Source organism: Anneissia japonica, unplaced genomic scaffold (assembly GCF_011630105.1).
Source record: "Anneissia japonica isolate Jap-2015-1 unplaced genomic scaffold, ASM1163010v1 scaffold3262_len730253_cov190, whole genome shotgun sequence".
NCBI lineage: Eukaryota > Metazoa > Echinodermata > Crinoidea > Comatulida > Comatulidae > Anneissia > Anneissia japonica.
The window spans coordinates 460,222-476,067 of record NW_022732572.1 but is presented as its reverse complement, the minus strand read 5'-3'; the positions used below and the strand labels follow the sequence as shown (position 1 = coordinate 476,067).

At 33.6% G+C, this 15,846-nt stretch overlaps 1 protein-coding gene across 1 annotated transcript; it reads right to left on the bottom strand.

The window, feature by feature from the left end:
• Positions 1-4,518: 4,518 nt before the first annotated feature.
• LOC117115719 lies at positions 4,519-15,783 on the bottom strand. The gene is made up of 5 exons (XM_033259631.1): positions 14,263-15,783; positions 13,938-13,979; positions 13,487-13,579; positions 11,877-11,942; positions 4,519-10,855 (listed from the first exon to the last, which is right to left on the bottom strand). The coding sequence occupies exons 1-5, from the start codon at positions 14,285-14,287 to the stop codon at positions 7,800-7,802; spliced, it is 3,282 nt and encodes a 1,093-aa protein (XP_033115522.1). The 5' UTR covers positions 14,288-15,783; the 3' UTR covers positions 4,519-7,799.
• Between the last annotated feature and the right edge of the window lie 63 nt (positions 15,784-15,846).

The following is a 15,846-nucleotide window of genomic DNA, read 5'->3' as shown; positions in this document are numbered from 1 at the left end:
CCCATCATTCGACTAGCATTTGACACAATATATTTAACATGGTAACAGAAATTTAACTTACTATCAATAAAAACACCTAAATCTTTATGAATAGAGACTAACTCAAGTTCTTGCATATTTAATTTATAACGGAACAGAATTGTTTTTTTCTTAAGAGTAATGGACATAAATTTACATTTCTGAATGTTAAGGGTGAGCCCCCAGGTTCTGGCCCAATCAGCGAGGTGACTTGCGTCCTCCTGAAGTTGAACTGCATCCTGAACAGACGAAATTATTTTAAAAAGCTTAACGTCATCAGCAAATAAAAGTGAGTTTGAATAATTCAATTGCAACAGAAGATCATTTATAAATAAATTGAAAGGTAAGGGGCAAAGTATTGACCCCTGTGGTACACCAGAAAGTACAGGTATATTTCTATACACAGCAGCAGCAGTGATGAAGGAATGTGATACTGACATTTTCCCTAATGTATTTGTGCTTCTAGACTGTGCTGCACTATTCCTAGTGGTGGTACCCCTCTTCACCCCCTCCTGATTTTGTCAAAAACATTAAAAAAAAAAAAGAAATTTATATTAAAAGGAGGTGTTACAGACCCCCAATTTGTGAAGTCCGTCCCTTACCCCGTCTTTTTCGAATTCCTAGATCTGCCACTGATAATGGTGAATTCAAGTAGGTCCAGCAGTCCCGTTCCCCCTAATTTTTTCAAAATAAAAAAAAAATAATGGGGAAAAAAGAATAAATATATAAATTAAGATTAAATAAGACCTAAATTGTAAAATATTCCTAAGCTCTGTCCCCTCGACCTCAGCAAAGAGTTGACCCCAGCAGGGTGTTTACCTCTAGACCACCCCCACCAGAGCCATTTCGGTCCACTCTCTACAATTTCCCACCCACCCAATAAAAATCCTGCACATGGGCCTGATCATCTTGGTGCTCTAGAAATATAGCTTTATCGTCCCATACCATATTTTGCTTGTCCGTCAAAGTGTCAGTATTAATATTGTTTTTCTTCCCATTAGTGGTTGTATAGCAACAATGGTTCTACTGTTTACTTGCAACAGTTTTAATAGATTATTTGTCCGTCACTTTTCCTTGCTATCAGTTGATTAGTCAGCTTGCAGAGTTATCTATTATAACAAACAACATAAAAAAAAAGGAACCAGTTCATTTGGACAGATACCACTTTGAGCGAATGCTTGGTTCGGGCCCCCCCCCCCCCGAAAACAGTCGGGTAAATGTTTTTCATTCTTATTGCAGTAAATAGGCCTTATGTATGTATACGTAAAAAATTGAATAATTGCATACATATTCTTTTTACATGAACCAATAAATCCCAAACAGAAAGTGGGGGGGGGGGGTTCCAGAGGTTCTCCCTGGGAATATTTTGATTCCTTGATGCTGGGAAATGAGCTTTCCTGACTTCAGAGTTGTCTTTTAATGACTTTAAGTTCTTCAAAATTCAAGGTTTCCCCTCTTTTGATTTCTAGATGGTGGTAAATTTTTCTCCTCTTATTACAGTAAATAGGCCTATTATGTGTGTACCAGTATACATATGTTGCATACGTATTCTTTTTTCCATGAATCGATGAACCCCAAAAATAAAAAGGGGTTCATTTTGATTACTAGAAACTTTAGTGCACAGAGTTTTTTGCATTCAAAACAAACAGAAGTCCCACAAAAGTACAATTTTACTCTAAAAATACAAAAAGGAGAGTGACAAACAATAAGCTAATTATTCCTTTTGGATAAATTAACCCTTGTTATAGTTTGTGCTAAATGCATCTGCTTGAACTGGCATCCACTCGAACTAGCATTTGCTCGAATAAACATCCCCTCAATTTAACTGGCATTCAAATAAATAATTTCCACTCTATAATATTTGTATTTAAGATTTTTGATTCATATGATGTGAGATGGTTGTTAGTGGTACAATTATAGATTAATGCCTTTCAGTGCTTTATTGTCATTATCATCTTCATCTATTTATACAATTTTGTTAGTAGCTTAGATAAATTTCATATTTATTTTAATTATTGAAGCTTTGGAATGTGTATGTTCCTGTAGTCATTAATTAATTACTGTAGTTTTATCGATACATTCCTTTTATATATTACCTTTTACAAAAAATGTGGTGATCGCTTGCAATGGATAATAAGCAATATATAAGTGCTGCTGATAAATCAACAACGCAGTATTAAATAAATCAACCATTTGGTCGTGGAGCTTGGTTGTTAGGGTATTAGGGAGCTTGCGATTTGTTCGACGACGCGACGCCAGAACGGAATCACTCATGCGTGACCGCCCTACCTGGCATCCTCCTGCATACATAGATTTGTCCAAATTGCGTTCCAGAATCAGCTATTCGACGATGTGACCTTAACGTTCTCGCATGTGCAGATGACTTTTAGTGACGTCATTACGTTCTACGTCCTACAGTCATCATACCCTAGTACTAGAGGTGGGAGGCAGGTATCACATGACCATGTGGTTATATCCGAAGGGTGGGGGAGGTGTGTCCGAGGCACATTCATCTTTTATTAAAATGTAATCATTCTTAGTTCTTGTCGTATAAATAATATTTTAGTGTATATTTTATATGTAATGTTTTCTGTTATTCTGTATCCATGTTTGTCTTTACTACCCAGAGTATCATAATGTAGCATATCAAATATTCTGTTGAATGTATCAAATCTACATTCAATGTTTCTGTATTACTAGAAAAACTACCCAGGGAGCAGTGACAGTTGTACATGTTTTTTACTGTTTCCAAAAAACCAAGATGGTTATGATTTGAAACTTCATTAAAAAAAAATTATATAATAGGAAAAAAGTTACTGTTACTAAGAGTAAGACCATGAGATTTGAGACTATTTTATATTCATATATTATAGACTTGAAAAATCTTTCTTATCTGACAATTCAATAGCTTTCTTTCATTATATTTATCTGTATGTTGATGTTGATATACGTACATTTTCCTCTTGATTAGTATTCGTACGTACGATGGACGACACATCTAAGAATACCGGACTATTTTATTTTGAGATCAGAAATTTAAGCTGGAGACCTGCCTCATACAGTAGATGCTGTGTGAACCATGACTAATGGTAAATGTGTGTTTTAAAATTGTATCCCCTCGTCCATTTGTTGAGGTTGCACTTGGTACATCGGTATGATGTACCAAGTGACCAGGTGTGTTTGTGGTTCAAGAGTGTGGACCCATGATTGTTGGGTTAAATGGAGTTCATAAATTGCTTAATGTGTGCACTGCAGGTTATATGCTTTTAACTAAAAGCAAGAGAAACGTTGAAGGAAATTTAAATTTCCCGAGCCAACACTACTTCGAAAGTGCCTAGTATTGTTTCATGCCTCGTGTACAAAAAGTTCAAAGCAGTTGCCAGCGTTCATACTAATTACCGTCCTGTTAAAAAACCGTCAACATACCTTAAAACCTCAAATTGGAGCCCTGGGCTTCATTTTTTTTTTGTTGCAAATTTTGGGTGGACTTCTTTTCAAGGCTCTTTTGAAAAGTAAAGGGGGGGGGGGGCTTCTTTTCAAAATGAATGCTGTAAATTTTCGGAATTAATACTATAAAGCAACAAATAGGGACACTGTAACATCAATCTGTATCATGGAGTGCATTAACAGAGCAGAGTCTACCCTTTGATGCCCTTCCACCTCATAGGTCTTCCTGTCATGCCTACCTGTAACATTTTCTCTTTAGAATTTTTTTGAAATGTTATTACCGGTATATTTTATGCAGTCAAAAACACAAAACAGTACGATACGTAATGATTCAACTTTTTTAATCAAAATTTACAAGATATGATGAGTGACAGTATTTTACATGAATATTAAGTTAGCATTATAGTTTCCATACCATTGTATTACCATCTTAATTGTAGAGCTCCAAAACAAATAATAATCATAGGGTTACAAATAATATGGTACAATTATTTGATGATCAGATACTGTAGACAATAACCACAGAGTATTGTATAATATAACATTAGCTCACATCTACCTGCTATAACTCAAATTTAATAATAATAATAATATTCTTCTATAGCACATTCCGCAAAGACTCAATGCGCTTTACAAAAAGAAAACAAGCAGTGAATAATTTTGAGTTAAACTACGGTAAAACTATTTGTCTATCTTACATGTCAGGGTAAGAGCGTACTCGCAAATCATAAAAAATGCCACAATATCTACTGCCTTAATATAATTGTATTTATTTTGACGCATGCGAAAATAACGCACAACCACTCACATTACTGTCATACTTTAAAGGGAGTCTTTATCCACCAACATTCTAATCCATTTTCAATAACCAGCACTACAATACAAATAATTAATGTTTAGGAGTGCTATAGGAAAAAATATGTTCATGAGTTGAAAAATTTTATTTTCAATTCAATGCCGAGTTGAATTGAACAGTCAATTTTTCAATAAATGAAAATATTCTGTGCATTGCAAGAATACACAACATTCACTATTCCTTTTATTTTGCAGAAATGCATGGATGAAACGAAATTTTCATAAGAAATTAAAGGGTGTAAATATCCTAATGTCACATGATACAAAATCTACCAATCAAATAACAAGGACCTATTTGTGTGTTATAAACCACAATAATGAATCTAGAATGATTTTTCATTCTATCAATTACTTCTTAGGTTGCATTTGAGTGTGTTACTCCAGATCAAGGTCAAAAAAACCAATTTCAAACCAATCAAATATAATTGCATGACCTGAAAATATCTAGTCAGTCATACAATTTTGAATATATTTTTAATAACAATTATTTAGGGCCTAATATATTTTTTGATATCCCTATGTGTAAATGACAAATTCTGTAAAATAAGCAGATCATTCATAGAATCATATTCATAATTTAGGTCAGCTTTACACAACCTGTGGTCTGTCAAAAATTATTATTGGTCTGTCAAATGCTAAGGGACTCTGGGTGACAAATCATAATCTCATTCCATAGAATCATATTCATGATTTAGGTTACAGTAACATTAGGACTTATAAATTCTTATAAATATACAATTATAAAAATGACCAACTTCAGCCATTTTGTTTTTTTGTAATCTGACACAAGATGGAGACTGTCAGAAGCAACACGACGGTGTGCAGACTGTTTGCACATGAAACACTGAATATACAGTATGGTTAAATTTCTTTTAGAAGATAAAATATCTAGAACACAGACATTAAACAAAATTACTGAAGCCATAATATACCGGTCAATGTTTTCTATTGTTGCAGTTTACCAAATTTTTGACACAAATTAAAAAATTACCACAAATTTCAAAAAGAACCAAGTGAATTTTATACAAAGCACAAAATACTTTATCATAAGATATTTACTCATTTATCATATTATAGTTTTGACTGGGATTTAAATAATTACCTACAAAACGGAAGCATTGTGATATCAGATTTATATTATGTTGTATGAAATTCACAAACTTGTGTGATATATGCCCACATATCGGCTGGATGATGCAACAAAAAACCAATCAATCCATATACTTGTAGTGTTTCATTCTTTTGTTGGTTACCACATGTTTGGCACAAGTTCAAGTTGTATTTCAAAATATCATTGTAGATTTGCAGCTACAGTAAATATCAATGATAATTTTTTTTAAAACATAAAAAATATTTCAGAATTAACTAAATGTATTAAATAATATAAAACACAATGCATACTTCATCATAGCATATTTACTCATTTATGATTTAGTAGTTGTTTTTGTTTATGTGACATATTTTTCTGATGTACCCATATATGGGTCTGATGATACCCATATGGACAAGATGATATCATATTAAACCCAAATATGGACATATCAGTTATTTTTAAATAATTTTTGATAGTGTAGAGTCAGTTGGAAATCATGTAATGTTATGGTACTTCAACAATGTCTCATTAAGTATTGATTATCAAATTAATTTATGACATCCCTGCAAAAGAATATGAACGGCCCTCCCACTTTTTCTACTTTTGTGACTGTTCCCAGCGTCAGTGACATTGTCAGCGAATGCAAAGGCATTATTATATACTAAAATTTACCGTATATTAAGTGTTATACAGGCGAGTTATACTTTCATGAAGTTTAACAACTTGAATTACTAAATCCTGCATAACTGAACAAGACAAGTGGGGGTGGTTGTAATTTAAGAAAAGTTTCCGGTTTTTTGTTTTGTTACTTGCAGATAATAGCCCTTGATGGCTTTTGTAGCGTCAATAAATTGAATTGAATAAGGCTACTTCAAAAAATCCAAAATTTTGTGGATTTGGATTCTTACTTGTGCCCGCAGGCATCGAGTGGTAATTAATCACTGACAAAAGTTGAGGTCATCGAGTAGAGTACAGTTAATTATAAATGGAGTAAATTGTTCTGCATGGTTATTTCAAACCTGAAACCTAAAACAGTATCTTAAAATAATGTCATGATTATAATTTGTAACTTGCAGTTCTACTGTGAACAAAAGGCAAATTACAGGCAGATAACTTTGTTACAATGATACGGATTTTCATTGCTAGGGTCACATATATGTGGTACTTGACTTTGCCAGTAGGCATAGACTGGGTGTGGGACAACTGTAGGAAATTGCTGTTAATGCACTCCTCTGAAGTTGACACCACTGCTAATACAAATTTAATCAAAAATATTTGAATTAATAACTGTTACTTTTAAGAATTAAAAGAAGTTGTTTACAACGTCTACCTTGGGAGTCGTGTCAAGTACTATACTCATCTTCATAATATCAATGCTCACCAACCCTCTCCCCTGCGCTTGTTTCCTAAATAAGGAGTTGCGAAGTATCCGTTCCAAATCAAGGAAGTTGTTACACCCCTTGTCATCTTAGTAAGCCCACAATTCAGACAAATATACTCAAATTCAAATTCAAAAGAACATTTATTTACTTCCTTGAAACATAACATATAATGAAAAGTAAGTTATATAGTAGAGAATATAATATTGCAGAATATAATAATAAATTGGCATACACATAATGCGAAGGGAAGAAGGCAAATGCCCGAGAAGGTTGCAATAACCTTGTGTTGGCCCAGCCTGGAAACAAGAGACAAGAGTACAGTAAAACGAAACAAGAAGCATCAGAAACAGAAAAGACATACAACACAGACAAGACGACAAATCACAAGAAATAGAATGGGAAGAAATGATTATAGGAGAATTATTGATATTTGGCAATAAAGTGTTTTTTTTAATATTTTAGCTGAAAATTTTTTTATTGAATGTTAATTAACAATTGAGAGAAGTAGGTCGTTCCATAACTTAGGACCAGAAAATCGAATGTTAAATTGAAAATTTGTCCTATGATTTGGAATATGAATTAAAGACCTGGATTGAGTGAAATGTTCGTGCAGAGAGAGATTAGACTTAAAAATATGGCAAAAATGATTGGGAAGTAGAAAATTAACAGAAGAATATAGAAAGACATATTGTTGTATAATATTAATACTGGACGATTATGTTTTCTGCATCAGAACCATTTGTTTATCTTCAGTTTCTAGATGCCCTTTATAATCTCTCTTTTCATTCAAAAAGTGCCCTTTGAATTTTCCAAGTTCCCATAAAAACCCCCTCATCTATTTTCATATAGCCTTAGCGTCCCTTCAATTTCCATTCTGTTTTCACAAGACACAAGCGCCCTCTTTGAATAAATGCCCCGTTGGAGTAAATGTGTAAAAAAATTTGAAGCGGCCGGGCGAATATTCGTGCGAGTACGGTATTGATTCAACCAGCTTTTCTAGATGATCAGATGCAAGTATCCTCATATATCACCCTACGTAACTCAACATATGATTTACTATCAATATCTGATAGGTCATTGCCCTTCAATCTAAGCATGTTGTCTTTCAATACTACATTCATCCTACGACATTCATCCAACATTTCATTAACAGTACTACCTGATAAATTACAATTACTCATGTCAATATAGATCAGGTGTGGAAAAAACTTTGAAAGGCGAGCCAATTTTCTTCCACTGATTGAAGATAAGTTAATCCCACTCATGTCTATCCTTTTACAATTGAATGTCTTATTCTCAACTATTGATTCAACCAGCTTTTCAAGACTATCAGATGAAAGTGAGTAATCACTCCATGTGAAGATATACCCGTAATAAGGGTTAAAAATCACCCTAAATAACTCAGCAAGTGATTTACCATTAATATCTGAAAGATCATTACCGACCAATGTAAGTATGTTGTCTTTCAATACTACATTCATCCTATGACATTCATCCATCATTTCATTAATAATACTACCTGATAAATTACAATGGCTCATTCCAATATAGATCAGGTGTGGAGAGACCTTTAAAAAGCGAGCTAATGTTCTTCCACTGATTGAAGATAGGTTAGTCTTACTCATGTCTATCCTTTTCCAATTTAATGTCTCATTCTCAAATATTGATTCAACCAGCTTTTCAAGATTATCAGATGTAAGTGAGTAATCACGCCATCTGAAGGTATAAGGGTCGTAAATCACCCTAAAAAACTCAGCAAGTGATTTACAATTAATATCTGAAAGGTCATTGTCCCTCAATGACAGCATGTTCACTTTCAATACTACATTCATCCTATGACATTCATCCATCATTTCATTAATAATACTACCTGATAAATTACATTGCCTCATGCCAAAAAAAATTAGGTCTTTACAGACCTTTAAAAGGCAAGCTAATGTTCTTCCACTGATTGAAGCCAAGTCATTTTCATTTATATCAAGACATGTTAATTTCAACTTTACATGTGCCTTGTGTAATTCATTGATAACTAAACTAAATTCAGATGCTGTAAGAAAATGATTCATAGTCAAGTTAGATAGGTTATTTGCATGTTTCAGGAAATGAACCAAAAATGATGAACTACAATTGAAGTCTATTATCATATTAGTGAGATTATATGTTAAATGTAGGTTTTTCATCTCAGCTGATAGAATATTGATTTCTTTATTTTCACACTCTGAAATATATCTTAAAAACCGTTGTGTTTTGTATACCCTTGGTAGTACAACTGTGTTGTGTACAATATTTCTGCAAGAATTTCTTAAAGATTCTTCATTGGATGTATTTATCACAGGAAATGGTTTATCTACCTGTATGTAATGAAGATATTTATATTTTTTCATAAGTGTAAATAAATGCACATTTGATGTGTCTTCATCATCAAGAACACTTTTAACAGACTCCTGCATTTGCTCACAACGTTCTTTCATTTCATTAGACATTTGTTTATCCAATTCCTGTAGTACATGGTCTTCAAACTCCTTTTTTACATATCTCAAACATTGTGCTATAGAGTAATAATTTGAGGCCCTGATTATCAACCAATGTTTACACAATTTACAAGCATCTGCACCAAGAAATCCTATTGTAAATACTCTTGTCATTTGTAAATACTCATTACATCTTATCACCTCATATTCTTCAGCTTTCAAGCTCCCTTTTTGGATTTGTTCAAACAGGTAAAATCCTGCTAGTGACTCTGAAATTAATTTATGCGGGGAAGTGTAAATCTCTCTTACATCACCTGGGTAAACAGGGCTCTCTTTATAAACAAATCCAAAATCCAGTGCTAAACATACCAAATGTTTATCCTTTGTTTTCTTTAACAAAACATATTTGTCAATGGACAGTTTATTTTCCTTTAGACCTTCATATATACATTCTCCTAATATTTGAATGGCATGTCTGTATTCCTCTGGAATTCTCTCAAACTGGGAAATAGAACTTTCATTGCCTCCTCTATTTTGATATTGATTTAAAATGGAACAAAATAATTCCTTGAAAAGATCTGACAAATCTGTAGGAAGGCATTGCTTCTCTTCCCATATGGTACAAATCTTAAGCAATAACAGTGGAGATGAGCACAATTCAAATGCTTCTTTGTGATCATCACCAAACAAAAGATCCTTACCAATAAGTAAATAATCATCGTCATAATACCATTTAAAATAATCATCATTATATTTATCATTTGCATAAACACTATAATTATCAGAATAATAACTATCATCACCATCATCTACATATTTATCAAGTCCAAACTCCCTAACAAGTGAGTCACTGATTTCAGCTTTACCAATTGAAACAAAATGCTTATGTATATATTTCTTTATGTTTCTTGGACTGAACCCCAATACTTTAATATGTATATCACACCATTTGAAAAATTTACCTATGTTGTCAGGTCGGGATGACATCAACACGGTGCATTCACTCAATTCATTTCCTTTGAACAGATGTATTGGATCTTTAGCACCTTTTTCTAGCTCATCATATCCATCTAACAAAATCACTATTTCATCAGCATGGGTGACCAGAAAATCTTCAACGGAATTGGGTGGCAATTTGTTCTTTGATATTAATTTTTTCAAATCAATTTCCTTCATAATTATGTCTAAAAACTTTTCACCAGCTGTTAGGTCTCTAATATTTATCAGAAACAATACTTTATTAGCAAAAGCATTATCTATACCATCAGTAGCCCATTGATAGGCAATATATCTAAGGAGTGTAGTCTTACCCATTCCTCCTTTGCCTGTTATTAATACCTTACAAGATTCTCTTGATTTAATGACACCTAATACCTCTGTTAAAGATGTGGGTCTACCTTTCTTTTGTTTAGATGTTGACTTGGCTTGTGATTCTTTGTCTTCTTTTTTAGATTGCATTAAGATGAGTTCAGTGAATACTTCTGCAATATCTACTTCATGATCTTCATGCCAGATGGTTGGTGTCATTTGATTCACTTCCTGATACAAATGCTTTTGCCTTTTAGTCAAGGAATCTTTAATAATTAAATCTGGAATAAAATCAAACAAGAACACATTTCCATTATTTGAATTTGTTGTACAACTGTTTTAATCACAACGTCAGTGGTGTAATGTTGGGGCTGGGGGCCCTATGGCTTTTCGAGACTGGGGCTATTTTTGGGGTCCCGGTCGCAATTTTACTGAGGGATTTTAGATGTGCCCGTGTTTTCATCATGTTTGTCACTGTATGACGATATGATAAGTGACGAATCCAGGACTTTTACAGATGGAGGGTGTATACCATCTCAGCCCCACCATGGTTGGGGCTGAGGAAAGAAAAATTATGATTGTGGCACTTGAAATGGCACTGACAGACGCTGGAAATGGCACTCGCTGAATTAAACTTTGAATACTATTTTTTAAAATGACAATTGAGAGGGCCGTGTTTGGCTGTCCGCTTCCTTCAAATCCATCACTGGACATAATATGACCAGCAGTCGATGTCAGACACACATTATTCTGTGCAAATATCAATAAAGCATTTTTTTGGTCAGGGTACTATATAAAGATGAATAATGTAGATTTAAACATTTTTAATATAAAGGTAGCCTATTCAAAAGAAGAAAATAATATTGCTTTAATTTACTTAATATGGGCGTCTCCCTAAATTGAACCGTCAGAGGGCCAGAGAGTGTAAGCCTGTAGTTGTGTAAAGGCTAACTTGGACAGCGTAGTATGCCACAGCCAGATGCAATCTATTGTTGCATCGGTTGCATGTGACTTAAACACACAAGCACAAGGTCTGCGTAGGGGCAGTCGCATCATACAATTCTAAACATGTTAAATAATTTTTAAGACAAAAAGATTGTCCTTGATGAAAAATCGGGTTCAAGTTGTACGTTACTGTCTGAGTTAGCAGTAAGAAGCATAGGAGAGTGTCACTGGTAGTACAGTAGTAGGAGAGAGCACATCCATCAAGGTGCTGTATTCCAATGCTGGATACAGTAGTACTAGAAAGACTATCTTTAAATGTTAATGTGAGTATATTAATCATAAAAAATGCCACCATACCTCGTCTTTGCTGCTCCTGGTGCTCTGGGTCTAATGAAATCACATGTTCAGGATACTTCTGATTACCTTTACAAAATAAACACACAAAATTATACACATTCATAGACCAATTATTTCTAAATAAATTTAATTTGTAATGTTTTGATGTGAAATCACCTGGTATAACTCTTGTTACATAAGATTGAGGGCGACTACTCATGTTGAAATCCATCTGGTAAACTTGCCCCTTCCCCAATATTCTATCCTATAATGCTTCCAACAACAAATAGAGGGGATGATTGTAGTTATCACTGCCACTAAAAGTGTGCATGTGTAATAAATCCTATCGACTAGTTATAATTGGTTAGATGTTGTGAAATGATTACTGAATTAAAAGGCAAGACACAATTCCACAAAGTATAGGTTGCGGGCTTAATTGACTAGAAGAAAACTCCAGCACAAAATATCATAAACAACTGTAAATCGTCTGCTCTGAAGCACTAATTAGCATTAGTAATATACAGTAAAAATGATTACATCCAAAAAATTGAAAATGGATTCTAAAATACTGTGAGTTTCTTTTAAAAATAACATAGGATTCTTTCGAAATAGTACACTGTACATGAATTTCAAAATAAATAAATAATAAACACTTGGTTTCTACAGTATTTAGATGACTTAATGCCGGTTAATACATTCCATGATACGACAGTGGCTCTATTTATTGTTTTATAGTAGTAATTATACCCGAAATTTCCAGGCTTCTTTTTTTTGCCAAATTTGGATGGGCTTCTTTTCGAGGCTACATTAGCAAAGTAAGGAGAAGGGGGGGGGGGGAGAGCTTCTTTTGAAAATGAATGCTGTGAATTTGCGGAATTCCACTATAAAACAATTAAATAAGGCCACAGTAGCATCTATGGGTATCATGGAGTGTATTAACCAGCTGTAATAAACTAAACTACTGGATAAACCAAGCATGTTTAAAATTTTTTTTTCTTTGAAATTCATTTAGACCTACAGTTCATGTATTGTACTATCGAAAAAAGGTCCATGCTATCAAAGAAGCCTATGCTTCTTTTCGAGATGGGCTTTTTTTTAAGGCTACTTTTGCAAACTAAAGAGAGGGCTTCAATTCGAGATGCGTTTCTTTTCAAGATTAAGCCCATTGGGCTTCTTTTCAAGGTTTTACAGAATTTTTCATGGCATTGGACACAGCGAAAATTGATTCCCCCATCATTAATGGAATGGGCCCCGTCATGTTTGGCTGGCTAGTTTTGATTTACATTTCACATGTCTAGTTGTCATTGTAAAATGTAGATCAAACCAGTCATACTTGGGTGGTTTTTGATTTACATATTGGAAAAGAATTTGGTAAGTTTGTTTGATCATGTCAGACCTACCTTTTGAAACTTGAATTACATTTTAAAGAAATTGGAACTACATTTTGGAAAATTTGAACTACGTTTTGGGAAACTACACATACATTTTGAGAAATTAGACCTATGTTTAGAAAATTAGACATTGAATTTTGCATTTACATTTTGATTTTAACATAGACTTTTGCTGCGTATGGCACTCCATAGTTAAGTTCATATCAAGCACATATAAATTCAATAAAGTGAAATAGATACCTTGTGTAGCAGGTAATTGAATTGTGTTATTAAATATGTTAATCACTGAGTCAGTAATATTGCTGTTGACAAATTGACATCCAATTGTAGTACCTAAACAACAAAAAAATTAAAATTAACTGAAGCTTAATTCCTATTTTATAGTTCTGGCAAATTACAGACAAGCCAATTAAGGATCAAAAGCAATCAAAATGATAACAGAATGAATTATATTTTACATACAGTAAATAAATATTTGTATTTAAATTGATTGATTTCTGTATGAGTACTGTATACTAATATAATTTCTGTAACATTTCGAATAATAATTTTCATTGTGGTAATATGCATTTCATAATGGTCAAAAATAATGGCACCCCACCTCCCACAATCTAAGTAATAATAAGAATTTCTAAAAAATAAATTAAATACCCAGCATATATTCAATTACATTCAATTTTAGTTACATTACCATTACTGCTTTGAACCATATTGTTTACCATGCAAACATTGTCTGAAAAACAAAAATGCAACGATTCACTGCTAATTTTGTCAATTTAGGAAGGAATACTGAAAATTGAAGAAAATGTTTTTGTCTGAAAATCTTAAATTCTTCTTCAATAGTAATACAAAATACACTATTGAATTACGTATAATGCCATTACAAAATCAATAACATATTAATCTACAAATAGTTCAAACATATTCATATTGATAACAAATATTATTTTATTCATTACAGACAAGCCACTATATTTCCAATTGCTGTGATTGTATTGTACAAAGCTATGCTTTACCTGTAAATCCTGGAGAAATTTGCATTGCCTTCTCAATAGCACTGGCTACTGCCAACTGATCTGCTACCAAACAAAAAATAATTCACTTAAACACTGGTGAGGGCCGAGAAGAGGGCTCTAGACTTGCAATTTTGATAAACAACTTTAATTGAGGAGGTAAATGCTAATTATCCTATTGAAATTGAAAATAGTATTAATAATACAACTAAAGTATGGACCTAGAATATAAATTTAACAAAGTTTTTTTTCTATTTGCTTAATTTCACCATCACAGACAACACAGAACACGTTTTTGAATTCACTGATGTTATTGGCAAATGTCAGTTTCTAAACAAGTTATACTGGCTGACATTTTGTGGGGAGAGACGTTGTACTACCTAACCCCCTAAAACTTCACTGACTGTCAGAGGACTTACAAGAAGAAATGTAGAGAAATTTTTAACTTTAGAAAAAAAAAAATTTTTAACACAATTTGTCACCCACATACCACCAATTTCATTTTTTAACAATTGTTGTTTTTTCTAAAAAGGTATGAAAATGCAGGCCCAAATAGCAATTGAGATCTATTTTTGAAACAAAATTGGTCCACCACTATCAGTATCACTATTCACAATGTCAATATTATGGGTCTGATACAGACATGTAGGGTTATCCTGGGGCGCCGCCTTCACTGCCATAATCAAACAATGTACAGTAAGCCTTTTAAAATGAAATTATTATGTGAAAGCAGTTGACATAATTTAGTTCATGTGCCAGTATTTAGGGTTTTCGATGGTCAATCCCAAAGGTCATCTTATATGTAACTTTTTTGTAATGGTGTAACTATAGAGTTATGATAAGAATATTAGAGGGCTAACTCCAATGCATTCAATGTTCTAAACATGCAAAGCTGCGTGTGTGTGCCATCAAGATGGCTGTCGTAGATTTAGCCAATAGGAAGCAACATTTTCAATGGTGCCCTCAGTTTAACATAATTTTGAGTGAGCCAAATGGCCGAGCGGTTAAGGCAGGGGCACCATGATCATAGCCAACAATTTCGGCACAGGTTCGCGGCCCGCTCGCTCCTATAGTTCTGGTGGTAGAACAAGTTTTCTCAGATAAGGACTATAAACCGTAGGCCCAGTGTACACAAATGCTCATGTGCAAGAACCCAGTACATCTTTCGAGTTAAGTAGGGGGTTACTCTGGTGTACTGGTTCACTCGGCCCCTGTCGTGGACTGCGGTGGACATGAAGTGACCCTCAGGGGAGGAGAAAGCTATTGAAAAGTGCAACATCTAGTCCCAAGTACATGGAGACCTCGTTTATCTGCGCTATATAAATCCATCCATCTATTATTGTTATTATTATAAGTTTTTAGTACAGCTTAGTTACCCAGATGTCGAAACTTGAGCGTTGCAGTGTACCATATACGATTTTGATTTCTGTTCCTCAGTACAGTACTATATTTTTAAACCAGGTACTCTACTTGGCTTCATTTTGAGTAGGCTAGTTTAATATGTATCAACATTATTAATAATAATGATTAAAGAAATAATAGTTGGCAGTCTTAATTATGGTTGTAATATGTATAATACTAAGCATG